This window comes from Neophocaena asiaeorientalis, unplaced genomic scaffold (genome assembly GCF_003031525.2).
Source record: "Neophocaena asiaeorientalis asiaeorientalis breed wild unplaced genomic scaffold, Neophocaena_asiaeorientalis_V1.1 scaffold599, whole genome shotgun sequence".
Taxonomy (NCBI): domain Eukaryota; kingdom Metazoa; phylum Chordata; class Mammalia; order Artiodactyla; family Phocoenidae; genus Neophocaena; species Neophocaena asiaeorientalis.
The window spans coordinates 789,373-804,334 of record NW_020173499.1 but is presented as its reverse complement, the minus strand read 5'-3'; the positions used below and the strand labels follow the sequence as shown (position 1 = coordinate 804,334).

The following is a 14,962-nucleotide window of genomic DNA, read 5'->3' as shown; positions in this document are numbered from 1 at the left end:
CCCCTCCCGAGGCCCTTAGTGGGGGCGTGCTCTCGGATCGATCAGCCCCTGACGCTGTCCTCTCCGATCACCCGTCAGGGGTACCATCGTCAAGGCGCGGGACAAGCTCTACCACCCCGAGTGCTTCATGTGCAGCGACTGCGGCCTGAACCTCAAGCAGCGCGGTTACTTCTTTCTGGACGACCGGCTCTACTGCGAAAGCCACGCCAAGGCGCGCGTCAAGCCGCCCGAGGGCTACGACGTGGTGGCGGTGTACCCCAATGCCAAGGTGGAACTCGTCTGAGCCGCTCCCGGAACCTCCCGTCCCCGCCTCTGCTTTTTTTAATGTCCCCGCGCACCCGTGTAAATATGTTTACGTGCTGCCTCTCTAATAAATTCCATCTGCTTGGCCTCAACCGTGTCGGTGCCCTGGCCTGCCTCCCTCCAGCACAGGCCATGGCTCCTGAGTGCTACACCTGTTCAGGTGCCAAGCATTTTCTTAGGCACTGGGTGCAAGGGGGAGCGAGACAGGTACTGTGGTGCCCTCAAGGAAGCCACAGCCTGGGTGGATGGCAGACATGAATCACAAGGGCAGTCCTGTTAATAGGGAAGCGAGGTGTGAGGTGCTAGAAGGGGGACGTCACGCCAAAGGGTTTGACCTGGATGGAGTCAGGGAAAGTGTCAGCAGAGAACTAAGGGATGAGGGAGGGAAGAGCTCTACAGCGTGAGGAACTGTGTGCAAAGATATGTCAAAGGCGAGCACAAGCAGCAAAGGCCCTGTGTGGGCACCAGCACGAGCGCGGGCGGCCCTTAGCAGCTGCAGGAGGGACTGCCCCGCGGCGGTCCACTCTCCCCACCAGGGAGGGGGCAGGGCGTGTGTGTGTGTGTGTGTGTGTGTGTGTGTAAGTAAGATTTTAGTAGAAAGAAAAGAACACTCGCCTCCAGAGTACACGCCACTCCTTCTCCGAGGCCTGGCCTTTCACAGCTCGGTTGCACACTCCTGTAGAGACTCGCACTTTTAAAAAATATAAGTGATAGCAGAGTTGGTGAATTGTAGCTGTTCGCACTCGATGACGCATCCTGGACTCCGGGTCACGTGGATCTACCCTCTCCTTAGGCTGCTCGGAAGAGGAAGCAGCCTCATTTATTTAGTGAGCCCCGAGTAATGGACGATTGTGCTATATTCAGTTTTGTACTATCACAGACCACAAAAGACTGTTACTGTTGCAGCAAAAATAGAAATCTGATAAACAAAGAAAATAAGAAACAATGAGCAGGCTGGGGAAACAGCATAAACAGGCCTGAAAGAATTAAGCAATCTTGGTTATACTTCAGCTGTTACTACTAACAAACACTTGTCCTTCACAAAGCTAAGCAAAACCAATTACTCTCTGATTCCATATGAATTGTACCCTGCACCTGGCACTTACTCTTGCTGCATTCTCTTGTAGCAAATCACCCCTCTTAGCTGTTTACATTTCAGAGAGAAGGTCGCAGGCCGATAACCCAGAGATGAACAGACCCAATTACCAGGCTGCCTGACGCCAGCAGTAACTTTTAAAATATTGGAAGAAGAAGAAGAATGCAAGACATTCACCACTTTGATCCTTTTCACTTACCGTTTTCACTTCCCTGAACTGCGGGCACAGTTCTTGAGGCGCTGCATGCTGTCTTCCCTTGTGCATGGAAGAAAAATAAAGCCATCTCTCTCTTCCTCTAAAATCTCTGTCTCTGTATTTCTGTTCGGCATTGGTGCACAGGAAGCCGATATTTCGGCAACATTACCAATTCACACTCTCACCATCAGCACGTGACAGTGCTCATTTCCTCATGCTCTTGCAACACAGGGTATTACCAGGTTTTTATTTTTCATTTTTGCCAATCTGATAAGTAAAATGCGATATGTAGTTACTTTAATTTGCATTTCTCTGATTACCAGAGATGAGCATTCATTCAACAAACATTTGTTGTGTTTGCTGGTGGGTGCTGAATGAACATGGAACAGAATGGTCTTCTCCCTCCAAGAATTCCTCTAAATCTTTCACTCATTTTTCTGAGGATTAACTTCTTAATGATAGATAGGAACTTTTCATATTTTTGCAAGAATCTTTGTTACTGGACCCTATTCCACTGAAATATTTTCTTATTATTGAAACTATCATATTGATTTAATTATTACCTCTTAAAGAGTTTAATGTGCTAATCTCTCCTCCTTGTTCTTCGTTTACAAACTTGCCAAGGTTATTCTCATACATTTCCAATTGTCCAGAGATTTAGACTCAGTATCAGGCTCTGGAAAAACAGACAACAAACCCCTTTGAACCGTGACTGGGGTTGCCCTGATTCTAGAGACTCACTTGGGGAGAACTGGCTAGAATCCTTTCCTCCCAGAGAATACTGTGATCTGTGCTTATTCTGCATTTATTCAGGTTGATGAAATAAAAATTCAGATTTTAAGGCAAGACCAAAAAAAATTTAAACATAAAACTTTTTCTCTGCCCTTTAGCCTCCTCCCTCCCCCTAGTGTGCACTGCGCAGCTTCCATGTGCGTTTACTAGACCTCCCCAATGGCAGAAATACCTCCTCAACCATAAATATCAATTTTTCTCCTGGTGCCAGCCATGTAACTCTTAGAAGGTAACATTCCTTTCTCAATCCTGTAAGGGGTCATGATGACACACCTCCACTTGCCTTGTATGTGCCTACCTCTTTGGTGAACTTTATGTACAATGCCAGTGTATAATTTCCCTTAAAGATAGTGATTGGTGCAGAATGGACTGGTCAGACGACCTGGGTAAATAAAATACTGGGCCACACCTAGTGGAAGTTCTTAGCTTAAATACTTACTTATGACCTTATTAATGTTACTCCATATATTTCTTCTTTTTTTTTTTTCTTTTTTTAACCGGTACGCGGGCCTCTCACTGTTGTGGCCTCTCCCGCTGCAGAGCACAGGCTCTGGACACGCAGACTCAGCGGCCATGGCTCACGGGCCCAGCTGCTCCGCGGCATGTGGGATCTTCTCGGACCGGGGCACGAACCCGTGTCCCCTGCATCGGCAGGCGGACTCTCAACCACTGGGCCACCAGGGAAGCCCTCGATATATTTCTTATATTCTGCCTATTTTGCCAGATTATTGTTTCTTGCATTACCAAATGTGTGACTGAGCCTCAGATAAAATTAATGATTAGGCAACTTGAAATGACTGACCAATATATAGATCTATAAGATCAATGAGTGTGATAGTGTAACTCTAGATATGTGAAGAAGCAACAAGAGGGAACCATTTCCTGGACCATAACAGACTAGTGAGATAGGCAGTCCAGAGGTCTTTGGTTACTGTTAACAGGGCCTAGTCCAGTAATAGCACATTGAGTGGCCTATCAATGAAATCCTCGACTGACCTGGGAATGAACATTCCTAGTGTCATGGGACAAATTGGTCATGAAATGGCCCCCAGACCTCGGTTGAAATTAAGACTGAAAGGGAAGGGATTGTAAAATAAAGAATGTTGCCCACCATCCAGTTCTACAAGAATCAAGTCATTAGCCACTTCAGTCACTGACCTACAGTAGACCCTGAAAAGAATTCAAGGCAAAGATCAGGATGAGGCACTCTGTGTTCTGGGAAAGGTGGTAGAACAGGCCTTCAGAGAGTTAGATATTTTCAGGAGAAATTTTTAAGAACCTTGATTCTTGCATCTTCTCATACTGAGAAAAGCACTAAAACCATTAACTAAGATGTCTGTTACTCATGGCTAGCAGCAACCTTCTACTGAGATGTGAGCTGGATTGCTAGTATCCACTTAAACAAAATCACATATATACTGACCTCCCCACCTACCTCTACGAACAGTTCTCAGAGCGCTCTCAGACTGTCTCCTGGGCTATAATCCTCAGTTTGGCTCAAATAAAATCTTTCATTTCTTTCTTAGGTTGACTATTGATTAACTTTTTTCATTGACAGAGTGTTGTGAAGTACTCTGGTATATTTTTATTTCCATTTTCTTCTTATAGATCTTGTGTTCCTGCTTTAATGAGTTCCTAGGAATTTCTTCCAAGGCTCCTCCCGCGGACCCCGCCCCTCCCCTCCCTCAAGGAGCACAGGGCAGTGTGCAAGTGTCCTCTGAGAATTGAGTGGCTGGAGTCTTGTGCCCTGGTCCTGCAGGCCCGTGCAGTCTGCAGACAAGGTCAGGCACCACCCGCTCATACGGTGAGCAGAGGACTGGCCCGCAGCGGGGGAAGCTATTTGGCTCAGGATCTCCAGTGAAAAAATCCTGTAGCCTCAGGCACAGGCCCCCACCCCTCTCCCAGACTCAAACCTGCTGAAACCTGGCTCCCCACTCCCAGCAGCCGCCCTTACCCGCCTTAATCCCACAGTCACCACCTCCCCACATGGGGCCTACCCACCCCAACTGAGGGGTCCTCCAGTTACCTAGGTACCATTAAGATCAAGATCAAGCAAAGCTGCAGCAACTGTTGCAGAGACTCAGCCTCTGTTCACCAGTGCTCAATAGAAACTCGGAAACAGAGTTTTGGGGTGAAGTAGAGAAGAATAGCTTTTATTGCTTTGCCAGGCAAAGGGGGCCACAGTGAGCTAATGCCCTCGAGACTGGGTGACCCACCTTGGAAGGGGTAGTGAGGAGTTTTATAGTGTTCAAGGAGCAGGGCATTATCAGCTTGTGGACAGTTCTCAGACTGGTTGGCATAAGGTGAAGTTTCAAGCACCATCAACCTCTGGCTTTAACCAGTCTAGGGTCTATGTTCTTGGGGTCAGCAGTTTCCATCTGGTGGGAGGGGGGCTGCTTCCTATAAAAACAGCTTAGTAATGTGTGTCAGGCCTTTATAGCTTTCAGGGAACTGGGAGTTCGGTGATTCTGCCATGTGACAGACTTATAGTCTAATTTTTACCATTTTCCCAGCCCAACAGCTATTCTTTGTTTCTACATCTTCTCATTTCCCAATCACTAACTCTTGAGTCAGCCTTTTACTTCAAAAGACAAGGACACAGGGGCTTGTACACGGTTTCACAACCAGATCAACCCTTGCCAAGGTAGGCATCCTGCGGGGGGGCGGGGGGCAGTAGCCAAGAGGAGTGGCGCCAGAGCTGCCAGTCTTCCCTGCTTCAAGGCCCAGGTTCTACCCAGTCCCCCAACTACCTCCTTTACCCAGGGGCCCTGACTGACCCCAAATGTGCTGGACCATGAAAAGCTTGGGACAAGCTGTGGAACAAGGTCTTTGTGACCCAGGGTCCCAGTCCTGAGACGGGGGCAGCTGAGTCTCCAGGAGGAGACACAGATCTAGGGTCCCCAATTCAGAAATCCCAGCCCACCTGCCCCAGACCGACCCCTTGTTATTGTCCCGAAACCTGCCCCTCTCTCACATCTTCACCTCAGGGGCCTTCAAACCAGAGGCTTGGACATGATTCTCTACACCTTCTCCCCAGCCATCCCATCCTACCCATCACTGTGTCTGGGGTTCTGCCTCCTAAGCATTTCTGGGGCCCATTTCAGGACAGCTGGAGAATTCTCTTATTCCCTTGCTTCATGGACCCCCTTCCCTGGCCAACATGGCCCCAGGGCCCTCAGGATAGAGCCCCTGACCGATCAATTGTAGGCCTACCATTTAAGGCCTCTTAGACTGCAGGTTGCTGACTGACCATGTGTCTTACTTCCTCTGCTACACAAGACTGTTCACCGTTCTTTGAGCAATCCTGGCTTTTCATACCCTCAGACCTTTTCTCAAGCTCGAAATGCCTTTATTCTTTCTTCTTCATTCAGCAAACTCCTACTCACTTTTTAAGGCCCAGCTCCACTGTCCCCTCCCCTAGAGCAAAGCCTTGGCCAGCCCATCCCCAGGCAAAATCAGTAGTAGTTCCCATCCACATGCCCTCCGTCCTACCCCTTCCATTCCTTCCTGATGCTTCTGACACAGCCTATGATCTCCTTGGTCAGAGCCTGGCCCAGACCTACCACCATCCTGCCCAGATCTCAGGTCAGGCATGGAGAGGTGCAGGGGCCCTGGGGCCAGCACCGACCCTCTCTCTGACACACACATACCTTGGGCCTCCCTGCCTCTTACCACTTTCCTCCTCACCTTGCTCTCCTAGTTTCTGCTGGCATACTGCCTAAACCCTCAAGAGGAGGTAAGGCCTAGAGGGCAACTGCCTCATTCCTGAATCCTCAACCTCAACCTCAACTCATTCATTCAACTAATTATTTACTAAGAATCTACTATGTTCCAGGCGTTGTGCTACATACTAGGAGACATTTTGAACAAACATATTTAAAAAGCACAGATGATAAGCAGTGGTTAATGGAAATAAATAGGATATTACAGTAGAAAATAAGGAGTAAGGGAGCATCTGTGTGGATATCTGGCAAACTGCATTTCAGGCCAAGGGAGCAGGGAACATAGAGGCCCTGGATGGGGCAGGGAGGAGGAGACATGTGCTTGCCTGTCCTAAGAACAGCGAAGAAATGTCTGGAGTAGTGTAAGTGAGGTGCCAGTAGAAGTATATGAGCTCAGAGAGACGTGGGGGTGGGAAGACTGGCCACGTTGACCTTGTAAGCCTCAGGAAGGACTTTGGCTTTTACTCGGAGAGGAGAAGCCAGAGGAGTGGCATGACCTGGGCTTTTATGTTTTAACCAGGATGACTGTGTCTGCTGTATGGAGAATAGACTGTAAGGGGCAAAGGTGGAAGCAAGGAGACCAGTTTGTAGGCATGACTGCATTCATCCCTGACTAATCCCTAACTAGCCCACTTCCCTCTGCCTCCATAGCTCCAAGCCCCAGTTCAGGCCCCTACATTCTCCTGCCTGGCCTGTAACAGCCTCCTGACTGGCCTTCCTGTCTCCCATCTGGCCCCTCAATCTTTTCTCCACCCAACAGCAAAGAGAGATTTTTTTTTTTGCGGTACACGGGCCTCTCACTGTTGTGGCCTCTCCCCCGTTATGGAGCACAAGCTCCGGACGCGCAGGCTCAGCGGCCATGGCTCACGGGCCCAGCCGCTCCGCGGCCTGTGGGATCTTCCCAGACCAGGGCACGAACCCGTGTCCCCTGCGTCGGCAGGCAGACTCTCAACCACTGCACAACCAGGGAAGCCCAAAGAGAGATTTTTAAAATGCAAATCTGACTATGCCACTCTTGTCTATTAAAGCTTCCATGGTTTCCCATTGTTCTTAGGACAAATTCTAAACTCCTGAACCCAGCCCACAAGGTCCCATGAGGCTCAGTCCCTCCTGAAATTTGCTGACAGCCCTGCCTCAGGTCCCCATAATTGCAGTTGTGCTGATCTGTAAATTCAGCTTCCTCAAGATCTTTTTCCAGACTCTTACAGGCTTCCTTGACCCTCCAAGGAGCTAGAAATGAAAACTGAGTCCTTCTTTCTGGTTCTCTGTGTGATAAGCTTTATTCTCCCACCTTGCATCTTGAGAACCAAGGAAAGGGGTGAGGGCAGGAGAAACCCAGATGCTCCTTCAAGCCAGCCCTCCCTTCCCGGCCAAGGACTCAGCCCCTCTTGGTGGCACAGAAGTCTGGCCCTGTGGTAACAGCCCATGAACAGCTGAGTTAGGGGTGTTGTGACCTGCACTGTGATGCCCAGAAGCCTGGGCTATGGGCCCAGAGAGTCCTGCTGACCACTCAGGGAGTGCCCTGCCCCCTCCTCCACCTGTGGGTCCCCCTGCCCAGCTTATCTGCACTGCAGCTCCATCCTGGGGCTCATTCTTACCCAGGGTAACAGCTTCTTGACTTTAGTCCCCATGCTAACCCCTGATTTGCTTTCTACAACTCTGGGTAATTTCCTGGTTTATCATTTTCTCACATAATGTTCAAAATTTTCCCACAAAATAGTCCTTAGCACCTCTGAAAAGAGGTGGAAGTCTAAAAAGAAATGAGGGTAGTAAAGGGGTCTGTAATAAGCAAGGACTGTTCTTCTGTGCCCCCTCTACCACAAGTAGGAAACTACTTGGAAACCAAATTTTATCTTTGCTCCTGTCTGATGTGGACCATCTGTGGCTGAAGGCAGAGGCTAGAAATCCCAGGAAAGGCTGCCAGAGGCCTTACCTGTTCCTGCAGGGTCTGGGGTTGGCCTCAGCCATGTGGGCTCAGAGACCTGACTGACCAGCCCTGTGAGCAGGTCTGTCTCCCCAGTCTGACTGGGTTAGCGAAGCTCAGAGGCTGAAGCACCACACCATACACCAGTTTCTTTACCAATATAGGCAGCAGTGGAAGGACACTTGGCTTCTCTCCAGGGTATTCTTGGCCTAAAGGCACATTTCATGGGAAGCCAGAGTGGTTACAGACTCAGAGGAAGTCTCAGAGGATGCAAATTGGGTAAGAAATATCATAGGAGCTAATATGTCCCAGGTCTTCATCTTCAAGTCCTTAGTGAACTGATATTACTCTTCTTTCATCTTCACATAAACCTGAAAGGAAGTACAGTTATTATCCTCACTTCATGGATGAGCTTAGAAAGGTTGAGAAACTTGCCGAGGTCACACGCTGGTTAGCTGATCTCCATGGCAAGAACACCCAGGGCAATCGCAAATACGCATCTTCCCTGGAGAACATTGTCTGTCCTACCAACGGCCTAGTGACTCTTGCCAGGCCACTTCTGAAGGGTGCTGGCCTATCTCTGCTTGTCAAGGTCCCTAGAACAGCCCAGAGTGCAGCTCAGATGCACCAGCTCTTCACACAGGGCCATGCTCCTCCATGGAGCATGGAATGGTGGAAGATGAGCTGAGTCAAGGTGACCCCTGAAGCTTTGGGTCTGGGTGTAGACAAGGCTGGTGCCCACAGCACCTGTTCATAAACTTTGGCTTGCACGAACCCACCCCCACACCTGCCTGACTTGGGCCTGGGGTCAGGTTCGGATCCCTGTGCTAAATGGGCTGTTCTGACTCCTCACCACCTCCCCCTCCCACTTCATGCAGTGCCTTCTCAGCCTGTGTTCCTGTCCACTCCCCTGCCTGTCCCTGAGGCACCAGCCTCCTCAAGCTTCTGGCCCAGCTTCTCCTTTCTTCTCCAAATGCTCATTCTCATTAGTGCCTTGGGTTGTTTGCGCTGCCTAATAATAGATCCCTTCCAAACTTCCCCTGCCCTCTTTTTGTAGTCTCACCCAGTCCCACTGGAATTAGTCTGGGAGGATAGAGCTCAGAGGCCCAGCCAAGGCATGGTTCTTCCCCTACAGGCTCAATCTTAAGCTGACTGTCCTACTGTGACTTCACTTAGGTTTGTACAGCAGAGGGAACTATACTCAATATTTTTTAATAACCTACAAGGGAAAAGAATCTACTTCAATAAAAATTAATTAACTAATTAAATTTTTTAAATTAAGAATCTTTTAGGTCAAGTATGGTCTATCCTCTGCCAACCTTTGCAATCTCATCCGTCTGCCTTTCCCAACCACTGGTTTAGTGTTCACATGGCAGGTGTCTGGGTTGGACCAGATTGCCTGGGTGCCAGGGGGTGGCCCAGGGATCCACCCGCCCCACATAGTTGACTCCAAGCCCTTTTGGTCAGAAGGAGCAGAGGCAGGGTTTGAACCTATAAATGAGGCTGCCAGGGTCTAGCCTTCCTCGTGTTCCTGGGCAGCACCCAATGATGGGCAGCACAGGCTGCCTCCTCCATGGTCATATAAGTAGAATGACCACATAGGACTCCTCAAGCTCACAACTTCAGATATTCCAGGCACACTGTTTAGAGCAACCAGCCACTGATATAGCCACCAGCTTCTCTGGGGTATCCCAATCTCAGCTGTGCTGCTTACTTCTCACTTTCTGCTCCCGGACTCCTTGGACGCTGAGGCATGGAACACATTTAGAAACCTGCTCAACATGCATGGGTGTGCAATCTGGAAGTACTGGGGGGTTAACACCCAACAGGGCACACCTGAACCAAGAAGGGTGGGAACCTATGGATTAATGTTGCCTACTTCTGAATCTTAGACATTTCTGAGACACATTCCCCCAGGTCCCCACAGCTGTAAACAACCCTATGCTGTACCTTTGTACTTGCTTTTCTTCTTCTCTGTTTTACTCTCCACCATCCCTTACTCCTGTTCCCTTAGAGTCATTCCCAAATAGAAGGCAGTCTAGAAGGCAGACTTTCAAGGAAGGGACTCTAGAACTGGAACAGTCCCCTTTCAAACAGAGATAAGGACCCCATTACTGTTAGTAAGTAGGATGGTAATAATCCCAGCATGCAGTAGCATCATTTACCAGAACTCCTATGATTAGAGATTAGAAAGAGATGCAAGGGGAAAGTGAAGCATTGGCTTGTGTCAGCGCTTTTTAATCAGGGGCTATTTTACCCCCCAGGGGACATTTAGCAATGTCTGGAGACATTGCTAAATGCCTGGTACCACTAGGAGAGTGTACTATGGCATCTAATAGATAGAGGCCAGAGATGCTGTTAAACATCCCCAAATACATAGGACAGCCCCTCACAAGAAAGAATAATCTGGCTCAGAATTTCAATAGTGCCAAGATTGAGAAACCCTGGTTACGGCGCAGAGAACATATGAGGACAATGGTGATTATAAGGATGATGGCCTTGACTGACTTTTGCTAAGTGCTTTAGAAGCCTTGAAAAAAGAAATGATAGTCCCAGGTCAGCCAACTCTAAACTCAAAGTACACTGTGAAAGCCAGGAGGCCTCCATAGAAGCTTTTAAAAAGACCTTTATCTCCTGCAGCCACAGGAGAGACTGTGTTGGAAATCAAACCCAGGGCTTATTTAATTGATTTAACTATAAGGGTAGGAGAGCTACAACAAAAGGCTGTATGCACAGCTTTGTTAGGTCTATGACAAAGTCATGGCCCTGATACAAAATACACGGAACCCTGGAACATGGAACAGGGACATTTGGGTCAGTTAATTGAGAATTTTTAATTCCTGGATTCCCCCAAACCTTCAAGGCCAGCAGCAGCAGCTCTCTTCCCCATACTACAGGAGAGTAGCCTTTCCTTGACTGGAATCCCTGCCAAGACTCCTCCTATGGCAAGTGGCTCCAGAGGTGACGCCTATCCTCCTCCGGATCCTCCCTACCTCCCCTCATGGTCTCTATAGTAGAATGAGGTTTCAGCATAGCCTAAGTGGGGAAGTACAGTCCCTGATCCACAAGGAAATAGCATATATATTGAAAAAATGACAGGACCTATGTTCTGGTAGGAACAGGGGTAAAATGTGTGGGAATTTACTAATCTGGAAGCATTCTCTCATTACGCTGGCTTTAACATCCAAGCAAGGATACATAAAACCATCTTCATAAGCTTCTGAGATGGCTCTTTAGTACTTGGATACAATTATGGCCTATGGAAATGAGGTGGAAATGCCAGAGCTTTCTTGACAGTATCAAAGGAGTCAGAAGGCCCAGGGGAGTGAGAATGTTAGATTGCTTTTAACACGCAAGACCAGAGAACCTATCACCGGATTATATTCCCAAGCCAAGTTCATCAGACACTCCCTTCACTAAGGCAATACAAAATGCACAGGTGTGGATCTCTAGTGTTAGTGGGGATGGTAGGATTCTAGAATAGCAGAGGCTGGATGGTGACACTTAAACAACAGAGGCAGGGTGGATGTAATTACAGACCAAAGGGGCAACCAGAGGGCTTCAACCCATGGGATCTGTGGTGATGGCTAATACACCATGCTTTTCCTAGGAGTTAAATAAATGGGCAGATGACTATTACTTGACTTATATAACAACCTCACCCCCAAAAGGAAGAGCTAGTGATCAGAAGGCTGATGACAACTGCTACAATGGAAAATAGTGTTTCCTCATAAATTTCCCAGATCCAGGCCAGTTCACGAGCTCAGAGCCTATTAATTGAAAAGGAGTCCAAGTCTCTTTAAGGAAGAACCCTCCTATACTGCTAAAAGTATTTATGATAATTACTTCCCCAATCCTTCCCTGTAAAGGATCTGTGGCTATCTCAGACTACTCAGGCTGCTATAACAAAATACCACAGACTGGGTTGCTTAAACAATAGAAATTTATTTCTCACAATTCTGAAGGCTGGAAAGTCCAAGATCAAGTGCTGGCCAATTCAGTTCCTGTGAGAGTCTTTTTCCTGGCTTGTAGATATCTCTCTGGTGTCCCTTCTCAAAAGGGCACTATCCCATCATGAAAACCCCACCCTCATGATCTAATCTAAACCTAATTATTTCCCAAAGGCCCCATCTCCAACCATACTTCCACACTGGAGGTTAGGGCTTTAACATATGAATTTGGCGGGGGGGTAGGGGGGAGCGGGGGGGGACACAATTCAGTCCATAGCAGTGGCCTTTAACCCGAGTAACTCTGGCCTGAGGAAAGGGAAAGACCCAGAGCTGTCAAGAGCTGTTGGGTACAGAGTATGAGCTGGCCCTGATACTAATGGACAGGAAGCACCATTAGGGTCCCCCAGTTATACTGGGGGCTCACGAAAGCCAGGTGGTAAATGGAGTTCTCCTGCAAGCAAGTCTAGTGGATTTAAAGATCCACACTGGATCTTTAGTAGTTCCCTGGTCCCTAAGTGCATACCTAGGAGAGATACACTTAGCAGCTGGCAAGACCCTAACATTTACTCCCTGTCCTATTAAATAAGAGAAATTATGGTAGGAAGGACCAAACAGAAGCCTCTAACACACCCACATTTTTGACCAATTTATTACATCAGAAGTAAAACCACCTCCTTGGAGGAATTACAGAGATTAGCACCAACATCAAAGGTTTTCTTCTTTATATCCCTCAGTATGGAGGATCAAAAGCTTTTTTTATGTGGGATGAATAGCAGTACATATCACTGTCTTGCCCTTAGGTTACGTTAATTCTCCGGCTCTCTGTCACAACATAGTATTTAGTGACTTTGTCTTGATATTCCATAGAACATCATGATGGCCCACTGTACTGATGACATAATGCTAATATATCATATCCTAGTGAGCAGATGTCCTAGTAAGACACATTCATACCAGAAGATGGGAGATAAAAAGTATGATTGAGGGCCTTCCATGCTGGTGAAGGTTTTTTTACCTTTTTGTTCCAGAGTGAGTTAAATGTATAGAAAAGTTGACAAAGTAGTAAAATGAAACCCTAGGACCAATATTATGGCCAATCTTATTTCATCTATATCCTCGCCCACTTCTTTCATTCCATATTATTTTGTTTTTGTTTTTGCGGTACGTGGGCCTCTCACTGCTGTGGCCCCTCCCACCACGGAGCACAGGCTCCAGACACGCAGGCTCAGCGGCCGTGGCTCCGCGGCATGTGGGATCTTCCCGGACCGGGGCACAAACCCGTGTCCCCTGCATCGGCAGGCGGACTCTCAACCGCTGCGCCACCAGGGAAGCCCCATGTTATTTTGAAGCCAACTGGTGAAGTTATTAGGGATCCAGTAGTCTGAAGCATGCCAGGCCATCCTCTGTAATGTAAAGGCAAGTTGTTGTACCCTGTACCCTCTACCACTAATAAAAAGACATAGTGCTTGGTGAGAATACTGCTCTAACCCATTTAATGGGTGCCTTGGAAGGCTCCCACCTTTGAGTGAAGCCCAGAGCAAGAGAGAGCTCTACAATGTGTCCAACTATAGTACAAGGTTCCCTGCCATTTGGTCCACATGACCCAGCAGAATCAATGTTGCTACAGATGTTCATGGTGATAAGGATGCTGGGTAGAGTCTCTGATAAGCCATAATAAAAGAGTTTCAGTAAGCTCTCTAGGGTGCCAGAGCAAGGTCATGCCTTCTGTAGCAGGGAGCTATTTGCCTTTTGAAAAGCAGCTATTTGGCTATACCTGACAATGGGACATCAAGGGTCTATGCAACTAGAAATATCCAGTATGAGCTAGTTATTTTCAAATTCTATCAAGTCATAAGCTTAAGCAGGCACATAAGCAATCCATCATATAATAGAAATGGTAGAGTCAGGATCAGGATTGAGCAGGTCCATACAGTTCAGGTAAGTTAATGAACAGGTGGCTCAGACTCCATGACACCTACACCTCAGCTATACCAACACTTCTCCCTCAACTCAAACCTATGGTCTTATGGGGGTGGTTCTCTATAACCAACTGATAGAGGGAAAAAAGTACTCAGCCCTGTCTCACAGGTGCTACCAGCCAAAAAATGGATTGTTTACTGCAACATAGCCCCACTTAGGAGTGGCCCTAAAGGACAATGGTGAAGGGAAATCCTCCCAATGGTCCAGCTATAAGCAGTGTACTTGGGTATTCATTTTGTATGGCAGGAGAAGTAGTTCAAGGTATGGACTTACATATACTCATGGGCTATGGCAAACAGTTTTGTGAAGTAGTACCTGCTGGCTCTCACACATGTACACCCTGAAAGTGCAGGGGAGTCGACCAGTGGAGCCAGAACTAGTAAACAAATGCCTCCTCATTCTCTAAGGCTCTTTAGAAGGTCCCAGCTGGATCAAATCCCAATTACCCACAGCAATTAGGGTTGGGAAAAAGCTAAGGCAAGTAAAAAGAGTGAGGCACTTGCCTCAGGTGCAAAATTTAAGGGGGTGCCAAGAAATTCAATAATCAAGATAAATAATATTTTAACACAGTATTTTTAAAAATCAAAACCAATATAAAAATCCATGATGAACAAAACATCAAAATTTTAAGATACGATCAGTTATTACTAATTTTTTCCTTTGGTCTCAAGCTCTAATGTCACAGCACATCACTGTCGCTGATCCTGGTCAGTACCAATGACCAGTTCAATTACACAGTCTTGTGTCAGCCTTACCTCCTTCCCTGTTCACTCTACCTAGTCCTTCACTCCCTTCCTTGGGATCACTACTATAAATAAATGATCTCCACATAAATTCTTATCTCAGGCTTTGATTTTTTATTGGGGTACAGGGGAGGCTGAAATCTAAGCTAAGTAAGACAATGACCACAGGAAATATTGTTCAAAGAAGGATTCTTGTGAAAGGAAAGGGAAACGCTATTAACAATTCTACTGGACTAACAGGCATAAATCACAGCTG

At 47.4% G+C, this 14,962-nt stretch overlaps 2 protein-coding genes across 4 annotated transcripts in view; one reads left to right on the top strand and one right to left on the bottom strand.

Annotated features, from left to right (window-relative positions):
• The window catches only part of PDLIM4 (PDZ and LIM domain 4), a 14,684-nt gene extending 14,289 nt beyond the window's left edge, over positions 1 to 395 (top strand). For 2 of the 3 annotated variants that reach the window (XM_024747599.1, XM_024747597.1), the window contains exon 7: positions 75 to 395. In XM_024747599.1, coding sequence (XP_024603367.1) covers positions 75 to 283 — 209 coding nt within the window. In that variant the 3' untranslated portion in view covers positions 284 to 395. The remainder of the gene's footprint in view (positions 1 to 74) is intronic. The other variant, XM_024747600.1, reaches the window with a different exon arrangement.
• The window catches only part of P4HA2 (prolyl 4-hydroxylase subunit alpha 2), a 76,716-nt gene extending 75,027 nt beyond the window's left edge, over positions 1 to 1,689 (bottom strand). The window contains exon 1 of the mRNA XM_024747592.1: positions 919 to 1,689. The gene's annotated coding sequence lies outside the window, so the exon portion shown is untranslated. The remainder of the gene's footprint in view (positions 1 to 918) is intronic.
• Between the last annotated feature and the right edge of the window lie 13,273 nt (positions 1,690 to 14,962).